This window comes from Dreissena polymorpha, chromosome 1 (assembly GCF_020536995.1).
Source record: "Dreissena polymorpha isolate Duluth1 chromosome 1, UMN_Dpol_1.0, whole genome shotgun sequence".
Taxonomy (NCBI): Eukaryota; Metazoa; Mollusca; class Bivalvia; order Myida; family Dreissenidae; genus Dreissena; species Dreissena polymorpha.
Window position 1 is genome coordinate 85439379 of NC_068355.1, and position 20106 is coordinate 85459484.

Consider the following 20106-nt stretch of genomic DNA (forward strand, 5'->3'; position numbering starts at 1 on the left):
AAACAAATTTGCGAATCTGAAACATCGGATTTTTTTTTTTTATTTTGTCAATTTACCAAAACATGAAAAGGCTCATTTAATTTCTGCAATTATTTTTTTTTACACTGGACAAATACAGGCACTCATTTTTAGCTCCACTGGCCAAAGGCCAGCGGGGCTTATGTCATGGTCCTGTGTCCGTCGTGTGTGCGTCTGTGCGTCCGTGCGTGCGTTAACTTTTTCTTTAAACATCATCTCCTAAACTACTGGTCCATTTCTGATGAAATTGCTCAGGAACGTTCATGTGGTGAACCTCTTTCAAATTTGTTAAAATTATGCCCCTGGGGTCAAATTTGACCCTGCCCCGGGGGGTCAAAAAATTGAAAATTTGCTGATATAAGGCCTATTTTGTGCAAACTTTAAAAATTTTCTTGTCCATAACCATTGGGCCTAGGGCTACCAAATTTAGTATGTAGTGACATCTTATAGTCCTCTACCAAGTTTGTTAAAATTATGCCCCTGGGGTCAAATTTGACCCTGCCCCGGTGGGGTCAAAAAATGAAAAATTTGCTTATATAAGGCCTATTTTGTGCAAACTTTAAAAATCTTCTGGTCCATAACCATTGGGCCTAGGGCTACCAAATTTGCTATGTAGTGACATCTTATAGTCCTCTACTAAGTTTGTTCAAATTATGCCCCTGGGGTTAAATTTGACCCTGCCCCGGGGGGTCAAAAATTGAAAATTTGCTTATATAAGGCCTATTTTGTGAAAACTTTAAAAATCTAACTGTCCATAACGATTGGGCCAAGGGCTACCAAATTTGGTATGTAGTGACATCTTATAGTCCTTTACCAAGTTTGTTCAAATTATGCCCCTGGGGTCAAATTTGACCCTGCCCTGGGGGGTCAAAAAATCGAAAATTTGCTAATATAAGGCCTTTTTTGTGCAAACTTTAAAAATCTTCTTGTCCATAACCGTATGGCATAGGGCTACCAAATTTGATACGTAATGACATCTTATAGTCCTCTACCAAGTTTGTTCAAATTAAGCCCCTGGGATCAAATTTGACCGTTCCCCAGGGGTCACAAAATTGAACATATGCTTATATTGGGCCCATTTTGTGCAAACTAAAAAAATTCTCTTGTCCATAACCATTGGGCCTATTTCTACCAAATTCGGTAGGTAGTGACACATAATAGTTCTCTACTTAGTTTGTTCAAATTATGCCCCTGGGAACAAATTTGACCTTGCTCCAGGGGTCACAAAAATGAACATATGCTTAAATAAGGCCTATTGTGTGCAAACTTTAAAAATCTTCTTGTTCTTAATTATAGAGCCTAGGGCTACTAAATATGGTATGTAGTGATATCTAATAGTCCTCTACCAAATTTGTTCAAATTATTCCCCTGGGCTCAAATTTGACCCGGCCCCGGGGCTCACAAAACTGAACATATGACGTTTACCAGTGGAGATTACTGCAGCCGTTTGGCTGTGAACAACATCAACATCTTGAAAACATGAGATAAAACCCTGTCATTTAGTGCCATTTTAGGTCAGATGGTGACTGCTTACAAAGGCATTGAAGTAAGAACATGTGTTATGAATGTTTTTCTTACAAACTGAAAAAAGTCGGGTTTTATTTAAATATGTCGAAAGTGACCATATATCCGGATGAAAATATTTTGAATGACATGTTAATTTCATGCCTTTTTTGTAGTGTTTAAACCAGTTTAATAATATGTTATTGATTTTAAAAACACACCTTCCATGAACATAATTATTTCAAGAAAAGTCAATATATGATACTGAACGGTAAACTCAAACTTTGTATCCAAGAGAAGGTGTTGAAATTAATGAAGTGCAATGTTCTTAACTATATATATGCTACTTTTTAATAACTAATGATTCATTGTTCCATTTGTGAATCGTGACTCATGAATTGTGGATATGATTGTCAATTGCTCAACAATCCATATATATTTCTGACCCATTTTATAATTTTCTTAATATAAGTTATGAATTGATCTTAGAAGTCAAATGTATTACTTAATTAAATACATTTATAAATATAAAGAAATAATCTTAAGATTATCATAATATTCTCAGGCCTGTTGGTCTTAGGGATGTGTGGGTTGATGAGCAATTTCTGCTTTTATCACAATGATTTCTACCCTACCTGATCATTTCCTTCATATTCCATTTTAATTTAATTGACGTCTGCAACCTCTTTCAAATTGGGAAAGTCCAAAATGTGTCGTTTGGTAAAGGGTTAAGGCATTTTGATTCCTATGGGTCTTGTGAATCTGTTTCAAATCAAATGAGTAGATTTGATCTTCAGCATCTAAAAATATGTGACATAGAAAGAACGACAATATCTTTTGGAGAGATAAATGTACCTACGTTATAAGCAAAGGACCTGTGCAACAATTCCCGGGCTTTTAAGTCTGTTTAGTAAATACGGTAGTAACTTTTTCCATATATAAAAATGCTCACCCTTCCAACTTTAAACCCCCATTGGGACGAAGGATAGAAAGAGAAAGTCACATGCTTGAGTACATTTCAACCCATGCGCATTACACGTTTTTTTCGCAAAGAAAAAACAGTGGAGCGATACAGAGCCAATATGGCCCTCTTGTTCATAATCATAATACCCGGTATTTATTTGTGGCAGGTACACAGTTTCTTAACAACAAGCAACTTCAACAAGTCTAAAATTAATATAAAACTGGCAAAAGTACATTTTATTTGAATTGAACAGAGGTATTTAAAACTATGAACACCAGTAGTGAGTTACAAAAGTGAAATATTTTAAAATTTGTCCAAACATTTGCTACCACGTTCATGCCTACCTTTAAATGCTTTTAATTGTTGGTTCTATTTTTCAGGCATTTGCGATATGTTGGTGTTGCAGAAATGGGAGATAAAACTCGACAGACCCTCGTACGCACATGTCTTGATGTAGGGGTCTCTGAAACAATTATCAAGTTTCTTAATGAAATGGGCTTTAGGTTTGTATGTTATTTTTTAATTCATTTGTTTTTCTTCAAGGGAAAAAAAAATCCTGCAATAGGACATGGCCAACTTATATGTCAATTTTAAGTATCAAAGTAACTTGAAGTATTGTACAGACTGATGCTTTATTCCAGTATAAATAATGTTAATTTTGCATCTCATTTCATGCAATATATTATTAAAACCAATTAGCCAGGTCAGTACAAATAAAGTATTAGTGACATCAGTCGTGCCTTTAGGAGAATCACTTAAATAGGATGTTATTAAATGGTTCACATATGAGCTGTTCCTGTGAAAATCAATTTTATGCCACTATGGTCAGTGTAGTTTCAGACCGGCATACACATTTGTGCCTACTCGTCAGATCCTTCTCTGTTCCATAATGAGACTGCATGACTATAGGGGATGGGGCTGCAAACAGACATGACTATAAGGGATGGGGCTGCAAACAGACATGATCATAGGGGATAGGGCTGCAAACAGACATGACTGTAGGGGATGGACTGCAAACAGACATGACTATAGGGGATGGGGCTGCAAACAGACATGACTATAGGGAATGGGGCTGCAAACAGACATGACTATAGGGGATGGGGCTGCAAACAGACATGACTATAGGAAATGGGGCTGCAAACAGACATGACTATAGGGGATAGGGCTGCAAACAGACATGACTATAGGGGATGGGGCTGCAAACAGACATGACTATAGGGGATGGGGCTGCAAACAGACATGACTATAGGGAATGGGGCTGCAGACAGACATGACTATAGGGGATGGGGATGCAAACAGACATGACTATAGGGAATGGGGCTGCAAACAGACATGACTATAGGGGATGGAGCTGCAAACAGACATGACTATAGGGGATGGGGCTGCAAAGAGACACGACTATAGGGGATGGGGCTGCAAACAGACATGACTATTGGGGATGGGGCTGCAAACAGACATGACTATAGGGGATGGGGCTGCAAACAGACATGACTATAGGGGATGGGGCTGAAAACAGACATGACTATAGGGGATGGGGCTGCAAACAGACATGACTATAGGGGATGGGGCTGAAAACAGACATGACTATAGGGGCTGGGGCTGCAAACAGACATGACTATAGGGGATGGGGCTGCAAACAGACATGACTGTAGGGGATGGGACTGCAAACAGACATGACTATAGGGGATGGGGTTGCTAACAGACATGACTATAGGGGATGGGGCTGCAAACAGACATGACTATAGGGGATGGGGCTGCAAACAGACATGACTATAGGTGATGGGGCTGCAAACAGACATGACTGTAGGGAATGGGGCTGCAAACAGACATGACTATAGGGGATGGGGCTGCAAACAGACATGATTATAGGGGATGGGGCTGCAAAAAGACATGACTATAGGGGATGGGGCTGCAAAAAGACATGACTATAGGGGATAGGGCTGCAAAAAGACATGACTATAGGGGATGGGGCTGCAAACAGACATGACTATAGGAGATGGGGCTGCAAACAGACATGACTATAGGGGATGGGGCTGCAAACAGACATGACTATAGGGGATGGGGCTGCAAACAGACATGACTATAGGGGATGGGGCTGCAAACAGACATGACTATAGGGAATGGGACTGCAAACTGACATGACTAAAGGGGATGGGGCTGCAAACAGACATGACTATAGGGGATGGGGCTGCAAACAGACATGACTATAGGGGATGGGGCTGCAAACAAACATGACTATAGGGGATAGGGCTGCAAACAGACATGACTTTAGGGGATGGGGCTGAAAACAGACATGACTATAGGGGATGGGGCTGCAAAGAGACATGACTATAGGGGATGGGGCTGCAAACAGACATGACTAAAGGGGATGGGGCTGCAAACAGACATGACTATAGGGGATGGGGCTGCAAACAGACATGACTATAAAGGATGGGGCTGCAAACAGACATGACTATAGGGGATGGCGCTGCAAACAGACATGACTATAGGGGATGGGGCTGCAAACAGACATGAGACTGCATGACTTTAGGGGATGGGGCTGCAAACAGACATGACTATAGGGGATGGGGCTGCAAACAGACATGAGACTGCATGACTATATGGGATGGGGCTGCAAACAGACATGACTATAGGGGATGGGGCTGCAAACAGACATGACTATAGGGGATGGGGCTGCAAACAGACATGACCGTAGGGGATGGGGCTGCAAACAGACATGACTATAGGGGATGGGGCTGCAAACAGACATGACTATAGACGATGGGGCTACAAACAGACATGACTGTAGGGGATGGGGCTGCAAACAGACATGACTATAGGGGATCGGGTTGCAAACAGACATGACTATAGGGGATGGGGCTGCAAACAGACATGATTATAGGGGATGGGGCTGCAAACAGACATGAATATTGGGGATGGCACTGCAAACAGACATGACTATAGGGGATGGCGCTGCAAACAGACATGAGACTACATGGCTATAGGGTATGGGGCAGCAAACAGACATGACTATAGGGGATGGAGCTGCAAACAGACATGAGACTGCATGACTATATGGGATGGGGCTGCAAACAGACATGACTATAGGGGATGGGGCTGCTAACAGACATGACTATAGGGGATGGGGCTGCAAACAGACATGACTGTAGGGGATGGGGCTTGAAACAGACATGACTATTGGGGATGGGGCTGCAAACAGACATGACTATAGGGGATGGGGCTGCAAACAGACATGACTGTATGGGATGGGGCTGCAAACAGACATGACTATAGGGGATGGGGTTGCAAACAGACATGACTATAGGGGATGGGGCTGCAAAGAGACATGACTATAGGGGATGGGGCTGCAAACAGACATGACTATAGGTGATGGGGCTGCAAAGAGACATGACTGTATGGGATGGGGCTGCAAACAGACATGACTAAAGGGGGTGGGACTGCAAACAGACATGACTATAGGGGATGGGGCTGCAAAAAGACATGACTATAGGGAATGGGGCTGCAAAGAGACATTACTATATGGGATGGGGCTGCAAACAGACATGACTATAGGGGATGGGGCTGCAAACAGACATTACTATAGGGGATGGGGCTTCAAACAGACATGACTATAGGGGATGGGGCTGCAAACAGACATGACTATAGGGGATGGGGCTGCAAACAGACATGACTATAGGGGATGGGGCTGCAAACAGACATGAGCTTCTCCGTCAGCTAAACTCAATGAAGGTTTTGCTCTCTCATTATTGGACAGAGAAGCTCCTGTCTTTTGCTGCCTTGTCTGAAGGTACAATGGCTGCATATGGCTTAACACTGGTTTTCCCAAGACGCTGGTTAATATACCAGTTACTTTTCTTCTTTATTCTCAGAGCACTTAACCACACAACACACATTAAACTTAAGGCACATGGAACTAATCAAACGTCTTTTAATAGCATTCAATTAATTAAACCTTTTTGCGAAAGTAACAGCTTAAATTTAGTTTAAAAGTATAATTCAATTTAATTTTATTTAGCCTAAGCCACGCACATTTAACATCTTATTTGTTCATAATAGATCATACATTCATTGTGTCAGCTGTATTTGTTCTCCGTATTGTGTAGCATAATACATTTCATATTTATTACGCCTTAATGTAACGAATTTCAACCAATGCACTGTAGAACTTCATATCAATAAATTGCAATTATTTGAATTGGCTCCCCTAAATATTGCTGCTATTATCATTACATTATTGAACAGTGCAGAAGTCTGATTCTGCCATTTCATTGCAATTGTAAAATGAAGTTACTGGTTGTTTGTTTGTTTGTTTGGTAAAATAAAATAAGTATCACACCCAGTAGAGTGTGATACCAAGTACAATGTATATGTGCATTTTATATAGTATACATCATTCACTTGGAAAGATCTATATTTAATACACAATTTATTTTATTGTCATTAAGACAGGTTTTGTTGTGGACGGGCTCAAATACAATATTATGCATACTAAAGGTTCCTCATAAAGCTGCTCTATTTTTGACACAGTTTTAAACTGAAGTCCATAGATTCATGCTTGGGGCTGAATTCATTAAATATATATTTATTTTTTTACAGAATGGAATACGAGTTTGTAGCACGTGGTATATTTTTCCACAAAGGAATTATGAAAGTTACAGTGACCAAAATGTTCAAGGTACTTATATTCATAATGAATTTACATTTTAGCCGTATCTTGCAAACACGGATCTTATGACATATGCACCTGTCATAGCTTAACATCAGCCTGTCAGGGGTAGCAGACAGGGTAGCTCCTGACCACACTGTGCAATTCATAAGGCTGGTCTGTAGCTTCTTGTGGCAAATGGGAAAAAACCTATTGTTTGCATTTCGCATCTAATTTTCTTAAGCAACATGAGAAGCACAAGCAATATGTGGCAAAGTTGTGATAATAGTGATCAGCTCTTCAGCATATGTAAGCAAATGTTGGCCACACTGGCCATAAATGGCATAAGACCATTTTTGCATTACGTTGCCTATGTACTGTTGAAGAAAGGTTAAAGCTCATGATATTACTATATTTTTGAAAAGGTGAATAATTCAATCACACACACATACAACTAATTTGGTTTTATGCTTTGCTTTGTTAGATGAATCAGGTGAACGACACCAAGAGCCTCGAGCCAGTATCAGCATCCCACCTGGTGGAGGTGAGTGTGGTGGCATCCACAAGTCAGGAACAGATCGGGGAGGACATGAAGAACTTTGCAGAGCAGCTCAAACCGTATCCTTTCAATATAGGAATTAAAAACTCTTGTTAAATTTACTAGTAATCAACTAGTTGTCCCCTACCAGTGAAACCGGAGGGGACTTATGGCTTGCTCTCTGTGTGTCAGTCTGTCTGTCACACTTTTCTGGATCCTGCGATAACTTAAAGTTCTTCATATTTTTCATGAAACTTAAAACATGGACAGATGGCAATATGGAGACTATGCACGTAATTTCATTTTGTTTTTAGGTCAAGAATTCTGGTTGCTATGGCAACAAATAGCTAGAAATATTGCTGAAAATGGTGGATATTGCGATAACTTTAAAAGTTTTTCATATTTTTTCATGAAACTTGAAAATGGACAGATGGCAATATGGAGATTATGCATGTCATTTCATTTTGTTCCTACATCAAGAACTCTGGTTGCTATGGCAACAAATAGACTAGAAATATTGCTGAAAATGGTGGAGTTTCACCGGTAGGGGACATCATTGCTTGGCAATAGTCCTGCTACTTATTTTACCTGTATTTCTGACTCATTTGTCAGTGGCTGTGTAAAGCAATGGTTAGGTTAAACCAGGTATTCAGTTCAAACTTAACACATGTGTTTAGGGTCATTGTGTAAGGTCACAGATCAAGATCCATAAATCTTAACTGCAGAATTTTGCCTTTTTTACATGGTCAGTAAGATTTGGGTACAGCAAACTTCTGTATCTGTAACTACTACAGATACTGGTTGAGACTTTGTACAAACTTCTGTATCTGTAACTACTACAGGTACTGGTTGAGACTTTGTACAGCAAACTTCTGTATCTGTAACTACTACAGATACTGGTTGAGACTTCTGTATCTGTAACTACTACAGATACTGGTTGAGACTTTGTACATATTTGACCCAGAAATTTTATAAATATTTATGTATTATTATATCAATTTATGTATGATAAATGACAAAGGGCAATAACTTCAGCCTTTTATTTAACAGAAAAATGCCCGTTTATACTCAAACATGTATGTTGATGTTCTTGTGCACTATTCAATAAGGTCCTTCCGGAACAGGTATTTTTTTGTCATTTCATACCCATTATTTCTTTTGTTTGATTTTTATAATGCAGCTCAAGTTCATGCCATATCAGTAAGAAACTGATTAGCTTTGTTTTCAGTATTTATATGTGCTTTATATCTCAACTTTACTAGCTTTTAATTTACTTAGCAGGAGCTGTAATTTTGTGATAAATCTTGCACTAATTATGGAAGTTAAAAACAGTAGATTTCTTAGCAGGAGCTGTAAGTTTGTGATAAATCCTACACTAATTATGGAAGTTTTAAACTAAGAAGCTGCTCACTTTGGACATGCAAATATGGTCATATCATTCCTCTCAAATTCTGGTGTGTTGATCTTTTCAAGAGTTTTGGCATATTTATTTCGTTTCACAATGCTTTAAATAAACAAATAAATTTACAAGCTCATCATTAAGGAGCATCTGTTAGTTTCACTATTATTCTTTTAGTTGATTGTCAGTGGTTCTCACGGTCGCCATTTTAATTATCTTATAGCAGTCAGGATGCTTCCAGTCCTGCAAGTGTATACCTAAGAATGATGTTTTACTAACTTTAATGTCACAGATCAGCAACATGCTTGTAGGAATTTAGTGAGACATGGAGGCAGAGGTGTTCAATTGTTGTGATAATAGGTTTATTGCGTGATGGAGATAGTGAAGGATGAAATTGGAGACTAGGTTCTAGGCTCAGGAAGGGACCCTGGGCCCTTATTCATCAAAACAATTCTTAGACTTAAGACAAAGCATATTCTTCTCAGTGATATAAATTATTCAGTAAATGCTTTTATTTTGAGTAAAACTTCGAATTATACATCTCTATCTATATCATTTTTCATGTAGAACCTTTTGTTAATGACAATCACCTGTGGAGCCTTGTATATATTCAAACACTGAACGCATTTTTCTTAATTCCAAGTCAATTCTTTATTATTAAGTCTAAGAATGGATTGATGAGTATGTGCCTAGTCTTGGTCCCAAGTCCAGTGTTGTTAGCACTAGACCACAGAGGGCCTTCAGATCAAACTGATGAAAATGGGACATTTCTTAACTTAATGTATCAGATTGGTTCTTCTAGAAAAGGTGGATCACAGAAAATTGCAGCCAGTAACCAGTCAGACAAATACATGATATGGTCTCCAATGTGCAGGATTATGTTGAACAAGGAAACATGCAATAAGCTGGACTTATTATAACTCTGATTTGTTTAAGAATGTGGGACAAATACTTGCAAGTTGGGTTTAAGTGGAAAACACTTTGAGAGGAAGCGTAATTCATTACTCTAAGCACCCAAAGAAAAATGTTGTGTTCATAGTTCTTGAGTGTTCACTGAAACATTTGATTTGTTTGATACCTCAAGCTGAGCTCAGTTGCACATGGATATGCATGTTCAGTCTGATGGAGCAACATGAATAAAACAACACTATATTTGGTCTAAAACATAATTTCATGTGTTGTCAAGTCGACAGAAGTGTATAGCATACTTTTTATGTTGTTTATCTTTTTATGTTTATATTTAATTGCGTGTAGGCAAAAGGAAGGCATAGCCTCACCATGATGTCACTGGTGGTCAGTATTCGACACTTACGGTAGTCCGGTAGCCCGAAACTCGTGGAAATGAGACTCGGACTCCTTGTTTTTGTTCAAAGTCATCTGTAAATTATAAAAAAATCCCATCGTTTATTTATTCGTTTCGCAAAATCAGAATGTCTACACCAAGAAAATTTTACTCAGAATAGTCATTGTCTATCACTTTCAGTTTCATTTGTTTATTGTCACATTTAAATTGTACTAATTTAATATTCACCCTCTACATACTGCAGAAGGAAGTTTTTACTACGAAGTCATTACCTCATACTTCAATCACTGTTTGAGAGCGGTAAGAGTTCTTCTTAAAAAGGAAGATTATAGACAGCTGGTCTATTGTTAGTGAGAAGTGTTCAATCAAAAGTAAGTGATGTCGGAAGCATAATTATAGAAAACAAGAACAATACCATCATTTGTACTATGCACTTGAATAAGTATTTTTCTGTTTTCCTATGAAAACGCCTGTCTGGTCAACAAGTTTGTTGTCAGAAGATGCATTTTGTATACTTATGATTGTATTATTATGATGAAAATACTTAGTAAAAGAAAAAGAAATTTGTGAAAGTAGTTTAGGAAGGGATTATATAAAAGTCATTCTTGTTGATCGTTCGGCTCGTCCGAAGTTTTAAAAAGTTTTTTGAAATTATCCCCTGGGTTGAAAAGTGGCCCATCCCTGAGGTTTTCTTGCTTTATATGTTTAGCAAACACTTAAAAAATGTCTTCTCTGAAGCTGCAAGACCAATAGGTTTGGTTTTTGGCATGTATCATTTTATTCTGGTCCTTAACCAATTTTTGTTAAATATCGTCCCTTGGGTAAAAACTGGTCACGCCCAATGGTGAAGAAATGTATGAAGACTTACATATAAAAAAGTTTAAGCTCAAAACGTAATGGCAGGGAATTATTGTTTGTTTAACATCGTAATCTGGTCCAGTAACAACTATGTTTAAATAATCCCTTTTAGGTTTTAATTGACCCTGGGTTACTTGTTGAATTATATATATTTAGTGAAAACTCTCTTCTTTTTTGAAACAGCAGTGCCAAGAGGCTTTTTATTTTGCATGCTTAGTTTTATAGTAGTCCTCTGCTACAGTTGTTCAAATCATGCCCCCTTAGGTAAAAACTTGCCACAGCCCGGGACTGAAATTATTGATGAAGACTTGTGTAGTTAATGTCGATAACTTCAAAAATCTTCTTTGAAACCGCAAGGGTCAGGATTTTGATAGTTGGTGTGTAACTTAAAATAGTTTTCCTCTTTTCTTCTAATAAGTTATCTCAAATAATGTGTTTGGGGTCAAAAGTAACAACACGGAAGTCTGTTGGACTCTTTTAAAATCGTATTTGAATTATAAAAAAAATCTCGATTCGCGAGATCAGAATGTCTGCACTTTTGAACATCCAAAAAATATGCCACTCATCATTCTGCTTAAACTTATCGACAAAATATTTTTTTATTTTGGTTTCTTGTCGCAGTGCTTGAGTGTAGTGATAGTGGAAACTCTTCTCGAACTCTAAATCAACCTGATCTTGGTCGTTGTTTTTTTCTCAGATACTCAGATGCTTAAAATATAGCTTTCGCTAAACTGTGTCTGATCATTATTAACAATCAGCACAATACCCATAATTGTTTACACAATGCATGTTTAACGGTCCCAATGCACTGAAGATAGGAACGACTGTGAATTAGTTGTGCGTAAATACCCCCATGCCACTAGCAATTGATAATGTCAGGGGCTTTGTTGCAGTTTGTTGGCTTTGTTGTATTATGTTAAAAATGATGGGGAAAATGTATAAAGTAATGGGCTGTAATGACCAATCCGGAGGATCATCAAGCAAGCATACATATAAATGCATTATAAAAATTATATTTTTTAAACTTACAATAATTAACTTAAATATTAATGGCATTTGTTAAATAGTTTTGCAATCTAAAATAACAAATGACAACAAATATTGAACAGCAGTCACTTAGAACTTCGATCTTAAACCAGAAATGAAAGACTAGTTATCAATTTATGGTAACATGTGTTATTACCCCCCCCCCCCCCAAAAAAAAAAAAAAAAAGAGTATATAAAGCTTCATAATTGTTTGACTACATGAAGTATGATCGGACTGCTAAATTTCAGAAGAAGGGAGTCCAAAGAACTCCTTACTCAAAATTGTTAGCGTCAAACACTGGTGGTTTGTCTGTAATTAGTTGCTTGAGTTTGTTTTTATCCCCCGCCATAGGTGGAGGGATATTGTTTTGGCGTCTGTCCGTCCGTCTATCAGTCCGTCCGGAGCCATATCTTGGAAGTGCTTAGGCGGATTTGATTGAAACTAATTGGTATGAGTATATATATGGATAAGAGGATGATGCACGCTAAATGGCATTGTACACCATCTGTTAATAACAGAGTTATGGCCCTTTGTATTTTGAAAAAAATGCGTTTTTTAGTGTCAAATATAACACTTTTGTGTCCAGAAGAATATTTGCGGGGGATATCAATTCAATGAATTTGCTTGTTTATACTTGTTTCCACTCGTTTATGTCCCTGGATGGGTAAAGCTATTGAACAAACACATAAAAGTAAAAGGTGCAGGATTTTTCTTCCTGCTCCAATGAAAAAAATATAATTTTAAATGATTATTACTGGTCTCCGTGACAGGAAAATGTGTCACATACAACTTGCAACTCTTTTAAGAAAGTTCCTAGTCACAATTCATGGTCATTGGGTGGATTTGTATGCCCCTAGATCAAATGATCAGGGATATATTGTTTTTGGCCTGTCTGTCTGTGTGTGTGCCTGTCCCAAAACTTTAACCTTGCTCATAAAAAGAAAACTCTTGGGTCTATGTGCTTTAAAGCTCACATGTGCATGCATCTCATTTAGATCTACAATCAAACATGGTTTGAGATCACTAGGTCAAAGGTCAAGGTCACTTTGACCTTTGCATTCAAAATATAACCTTATTTCTAAAAAAGCTGCCGTGCGGCTTCAAAGCGCTGTAGGGGTCATTGTGTTTCACAAACACAGCTCTTGTTTAGGATTTTCTTCTTAATTTGTAAGACCGACAATTATAATGTGACATTTTTTTCCTCAACACAATAACTGTTGCTGAAGTATTATTTAAGAATGCTTTTAATTTTGTTTAAAAATATTTATTTATTCATTAATTTGTTAACATGTGTAAGCAATACAATTCAAGCACGGATAACAATTTGACAAACAGGTCCAATAGGTAGAAATGACTTTATTGCTTAACATAAAGAATGCAGAGTACTTTTAGACAGCTGGTCTCTCTTTTGTAATGCTTTGACTTTTCAAGTATTCATTTTTACGTTGTTTCTCTCTCTCTCGTTATTTTGCAGCTTTATTATACACTTCATGTCGGTTATCATTTGGTGTAATAGAAAATTTAGAATCACATACCGGTAATACGCCGCATGTCAAAACATAATACCAATGTAACTGTATTTGCAGTTATCTCCCCCAACAATTTAACTTTTATTGATTTATAACCTTACATTATTATATCACGACTCTGATAGATTTTCAATTCAAAAAGTCCAGTGAATACTACAATACTTGTTCGCTGAAGTTGTTTCGTGTTTTACTGTCGGTGGTGTGCCAGAAGTGAGTTTTATGGCTCATATTATGTTTAAAATAAACAACAACTTTAGTTTGAATATACACAAACAGACAAGTTACGGTAGGTCTGTGGGGAGGTATGGAATTATTAAAACTAATTTTTAATGGCCATCTCAGGGGCGTAGTTAATGGGGAGGCAGGGGAGGCGGCTGCCTCCCCAATATTTCGGCTAATCATCGTTATATAAATAAAACGTAAAATCCCCCAAAATCGCCGCTCCAAAACCAGTATTTTTTGTAATCACGCGCCGTCAGTGCAGATGCCATGGGTCCCCTCTCTGTCTGCTCCGAGGTTGCCAATAGTGATGTGTCAATATCCCTTGTTAGGTGTCATAAACCAGGAGCCTGGGTAAATGTCATTGCGTTAATTGATTTATTGTTCTTTTCCGTGATTGCACTGTCGGTGTTTTGATTAAGGCCAGGCTTTTCTTTTAATTTAAATTGATCGCTTTAATTCAAAGGTAACTGCCACTTAAAACAATTTTGAGTAAATATACGCGTGAAAAACATTAATCTGATTGAAAATATTTTTAGCTCATCTTTTTTTTGAAAAAAAAATTATGAGCTATTGTCATCACATTGGCGTCGGCGTTGGCGTCCGGTTAAGTTTTGCGTTTAGGTCCACTTTTCTCAGAAAGTATCAATGCTATTGCATTCAAACTTGGTACACTTACTAACTATCATGAGGGGACTGGGCAGGCAAAGTAAGATAACTCTGGCGTGCATTTTGACAGAATTATGTGCCCTTTTTATACTTAGAAAATTTAAAATTTTTGTTAAGTTTTGTGTTTAGGTCCATTTTATTCCTTAAGTATCAAAGCTATTGCTTTCATACTTGCAACACTAACTAACTATAATAAGGGGACTGTGCAGGCAAAGTAATGTAACTCTGACTGGCATTTTGACAGAATTATGTGCCCTTTTTATACTTAGAAAATTGAAAATTTGGTTAAGTTTTGTGTTTAAGTCCACTTTATTCCTACAGTATCAAAGCTATTGCTTTCATACTTGCAACACTTATTAGCTATCATAAGGGGACTGTGCAGGCAAAGTTATGTAACTCTGACTGGCATTTGGACGGAATTATGGGCCTTTTATACTTAAAAAATTGAAAATTTGGTTAAGTTTTGTGTTTTGGTCCACTTTACCCCTAAAGTATCATAGATATTGCTTTCATACTTGGAACACTCGCAAACTATCATAAGGGTACAGTAAAAGGACAAGTTGCATAACTCTGGTTACAGAATTATGGGCCCTTTTTTGACTTAGTAACTTTGAATATATGGTTAAATTTTGTGTTTCGATCCACTTTACTTCTAAAGTATCAAGGCTATTGCTTTCAAACTTCAAATACTTTAATGCTATCATGAGGTTACTGTACCTGGCAAGTTTAATTTTACCTTGACCTTTGAATGACCTTGACTCTCAAGGTCAAATTATTAAATTTTGCTAAAATTGCCATAACTTCTTTATTTAGACTCCACCCAAACCATCCCCCGTACCCTCCCCCCCCCCTCCGAATCCCCCCCCCCCTATTTTATTTTTATTTTTTTTAAGATCATCTCACAAATGACCACCACACCCTCACACTATACCCCCCCCCCCCCCCTGACCCCACCCCCACCCCCACCCAAATTTATTTTATTGAAACGGTTAAAAAACACAAATATTTATTTTAATTATTTTATGTTTAAAATACCGTCCAACCATCGCACCCAAGAATCCCACCCCTCCCCCTGAATCCCCCCGAATCCCCCCCTAATTTTTTTTTTTTTTTTTTTTTTTATTATCATCTCACAAATGACCACCACACCCTCACACTATACTTCCCCCACCCCACCCCCCAATTTTTTTTGAAACGGGTAAAAAACACAAATATTTATTTTTATTATTTTATGTTTGAAATACCGTCCAACCATCGCACCCAAGAATCCCCCCACCCCCACCCCGACCCCGAAATTCTTTTTTTTTGCAAGTCCCTTCACCTTTAAAAAGAAAATAGATGAGCGGTCTGCACCCGCAAGGCGGTGCTCTTGTTGTTTACTAAGTATAACAATTATTATTTGATTAGAAATCATTGAAACAATATCATATATGTAATTGTTTAATGTTCAAAATGAGTATTCCAAATCAGCCTCGAAATTTTGCTTTTCCTAAGATGATCGTATACATTTTTACAATAAAAAAATAAATAAAATATTCACAATGCATGCATTTTTTAACAATGAAACTATAACTACAAAGACTTATAGAACAATTGATCTCAAAAAAGTTATTGTTGAAATATCAGATGAATAGACTACTGTCTCTTTTAGAGCATGAGGCGTGTTTATTTCTTGACGCTGATGTTTAATGAGGCCGGATTTTCATCTCGGTGAATTTTAGAGAATAATGGAATCCTCTAAAACCATACCAGTTGACACCGTCAGCATAGGAAGTGTGTTGTCCTTTCAGATATAGCCCGTTTATGTTCACCGTATGACAACTGCCGTACCAGAAACCGCCTTTGTGGGAGACTGAACATGATTTTGATGGTCCGTTGTCGGTCGTGGAAAATTGCCAATCGTTGTGAGATGAAAACGAATCTGTGACGTTTCCAGTGAAGAATTTAATTGAAGACCTGTCAAGATCTGAATATGGCCCCACAGCGAACTGACCGTACGTCGCCAAGCGAAAGTCGTTTTCAAAGTCCTCCAGTTCAATTCTCAGTTCGTTGGGTACTGCTGTAGTAAGTCGGTGTATGAACTCATTTCCAAGCCAGAATTCACCTTGCAGGGATCCAAATCCATAGGCATAATCAATCCAGTGCCTGTTAAAGTCTTCTGAACCGTCTTGTCGCCTTTGGATAACGGTCCACCCACCCCCAGCCGTTGTTTGGTCGCAGTAGACTTTAAGTGGTCTCCATAAAGACGTTGGGTGGATGGAGTAAACACCATTAGTAGTATACCCGTGCCTGAGCAAGTCTAAACAATCTGTGAAGGCGCTTTCCTTTTCATTTACTTCCTTTTCTTGTCGGGACTCCATAATAGTTCTTATGTCGTTTACGTCATTCTTAACGGATGAAAAGCCATTCACCGTAGTTATCAATGATTCTATATTCAACGCAGTCCTGTTCGCAGCTTCATTGAGAAGTCTGTTTCTTTGAATTTCAGACTCAGTGAGCCACTTAAGCTGACTTTCTACACTTCGACTAAAACGTTTCTCAACAGACAAACCCCTTTTCAATAGCTCAAGTTGTTCTCTGATGTGAGTTTCTGAGTGTGCATATGTTGCTGTGGACATCCCATCTTCACCAGGATTACGGTTCCAAGCGACAGCCGCAGACACCATGTCACTTATATTTCGCATCGACTCCAAATCCACTTTAAACTCTGCCCTCATCAGATAAATTTCTTCCACCATGCGCCTTTCCATTCTTGAAATTCGTTCACTAAGTATATCAATTTTGTTTCCATGAGCGCAACTGATAATCAGTGTACACCATGTGAAAACCTCAAAAATCGTAACCATTTTGTTTACAGTGTTTCTCTATGTGCACTTTATTTATTAATGGTTTTTCGGCGTAAGCTGTAATAAGCCAGATTTTCACCCTGACTTGACCTTTGTAAGTGTCCAATAATACTCAAATAAAAGTTCCCGCGGCTAGGTACGAATGAATACACTTCATTTATTCCATTGGCTGATTTGAGTATAACACCAGAACATTGGAAACATATCCGCGTCTTTGTAACACTGTTTTACTGCATGAAACATTTTATCTCTAATGAAAAGGCTCAATAGATAGAACAGTTTTACAATCAATTTTCGACATAAATACAGTTTGTGCGTTCACCTTTTATTTTCAGAGAATTACCAGCGCAAAAGCGTTTATACTAAAGGCTATGTTGTCATATTTAGTACTTACTTGCATTGCATTTCAACCCGCGAGGTTTCGGGTCAATTCGCGGCCATTTGTGAAAGTCAGAGTTTATATACAGTTCATCACCGGAGTTCGCAGAAGGGGTTGCGATCATTGTGTTACACCGGTCTTACTGACAATAACGTATTGACTGTAATGCATTGCATTCCAATCCGCAAGGTATCAAGGTCAGTTTGCGGTCAGTTGCAGAAATCTTTATATAAACGCCGTCTCGTAAACTTTGTGCACTTGAAGTCTGTTTTGATCAGAAAGATACTAAATAAAGATATTCGGCGATATTATTGTGGTATGTCAATCATCGATTTTTAATATGGTTTCAACATTTGCATGATAAGGACCAATTTTGATAAAATTAATTAGAAATATTTATCCACTTAGACCAGTTTATTAAGCATGAGCACAATAATTCACTATACTTTAATTATGCAATTAAATAAGATTCGTGTATTGCCGGCTGACCTATATGCACTTGTTTATTTTCATGTTTCTTGTGTTTTTCTATTCTGTAAATATAGATATCTGAGTAATAATATCACATAAAGCAAAATAAGCCACGAAATCTGGCGCAACACCCCGTAATTGATTTGCTTGTGATGTAGCTAAGAACTGCGCAGAAAAAAGGCATCCGCTACTTTTTATCTCATAGAGATAACTTTTGATCGTTCATAAACATCGACCACAATCAACGCCGTATATCTTTTTTAAAGATATTTCTTGTTTAGATTAAGGACATTAAGTAGTCCCTGTTAAACAACGTGACTTGTGATCGGCAAACAGTTTGAGCGGTAGTAGAAACAATTGGTTTCACTCCCGCTGAACTACGTTACAATGAGAGGTGCGTCTGTACGACAACGCGATACGGCGTCGTAACTACAACGGTTACAGCGTCTTGACAGTTATAGACATACACGCGCGTTTAGACAGGTTATTTCTTTGTTTAAACTTACACTTAAAACGGGATATGGCATTTATTTTCATTCATTAATATTTCTTTACTCGCTACCTAAGCTATCGAGACATTTTCTAGCGTGAAATCATGATAAAAGAAAGAAGTTCAAGCTCAAAGCATAGCAAATCTAATAAATTCGTTGTTTCTGGCTTGCAGTTTCTGTCACGATGATTATTTTCAATGATCTGTATCAAGTTCACTCTTTTACAAGCATGTGATGCCCATGTGTATACTATTATTGGTGATTTCTATCCGATTTTGCAAAAAAGTTGTAGCATGTCAACTCCGTGTCCATGTTACGGTATCTTCTCTTACGACTAAGACATGTTACGGTGTCTTCTTTACAGCGTTACAGCGCCTGCAGGAAGTCAAATTTAAAACCATGGTGATTTCGTTCCACGATAGTACCATTTTGGACGTGAGTATGGAGGTCGTCATTGATTGCAACAACAACGGTTACTAATTACCTCAATTACTGTAAAGAATTTAACAGGAATGTAGAAAATATTTCACACATCGAAAGTGGGGAATTCAATAACATATTAAGGTCATTTAAAAGCAAGACTTCATTTGGGTAATATTTATTTGTATTTCTTTATGGCGCTTTTTTAATCAATCAGTAATACAATTTTTTAAGATTTGGTACATTTATTTTTAGATAAAATAATAGTGAAAATATACAATTAAAGACTGAATTCATCTTAGAATCGCAAATTCATTAATATTTTTTTATGTTTTTTTTTAAATAAATCAGTACTACACTTTTTTACAAGCCTTTGAACATTTGTTTAAGGCATTGCTCTAAATTGAAGATCTTCTATTAATTCAGTCTTTAAATCAGCATTTATTATTACTATTTTTTTTATAAATGAACAAATCGTTAAAAAAATAAGTACTGATTTATTTAAATCGTAAATTTACTTTCAATAAAGTTACATTTTAAATTCAATCTACATTTTTTGGTTTGGTACCTAAAACTATTCTTTTTTAAAGTTCAGTGGTAGCTCATTCATGCCCCTTAATTATTTACTGTAGGCATTGCATTAATTAATCGATTAAAAATTAATCGCCAGTCTGCAAATATATGCCCCTAATGTAAGACAATAATGGTTGGCATTAACACCTTATTGTAGGTATACCGCTATAAAGATCCATTTTACCGAACCCTCCACAACATTTACTATATAAATACAATTTACCGAACTTGTTATACCGAAACCTCTAGTAAAC

General features: G+C 37.5%; 2 protein-coding genes across 4 annotated transcripts in view; one reads left to right on the forward strand and one right to left on the reverse strand.

Annotated features, from left to right (window-relative positions):
- Positions 1–10529, forward strand: part of LOC127838781 (mediator of RNA polymerase II transcription subunit 18-like) — a 35097-nt gene extending 24568 nt beyond the window's left edge. For all 3 annotated transcript variants that reach the window (XM_052366773.1, XM_052366790.1, XM_052366780.1), the window contains exons 4-7: positions 2866–2988; positions 7082–7160; positions 7615–7748; positions 9856–10529. In XM_052366773.1, the coding sequence (XP_052222733.1) occupies positions 2866–2988; positions 7082–7160; positions 7615–7748; positions 9856–9922 (403 nt within the window). In that variant the 3' untranslated portion in view covers positions 9923–10529. The remainder of the gene's footprint in view (positions 1–2865; positions 2989–7081; positions 7161–7614; positions 7749–9855) is intronic.
- A 5570-nt stretch (positions 10530–16099) lies between these two features.
- Positions 16100–18094, reverse strand: LOC127838755 (microfibril-associated glycoprotein 4-like). The gene has a single exon (XM_052366744.1). It carries the CDS (start codon positions 17516–17518, stop codon positions 16358–16360), a length of 1161 nt encoding a protein of 386 aa, XP_052222704.1. The 5' UTR covers positions 17519–18094; the 3' UTR covers positions 16100–16357.
- Between the last annotated feature and the right edge of the window lie 2012 nt (positions 18095–20106).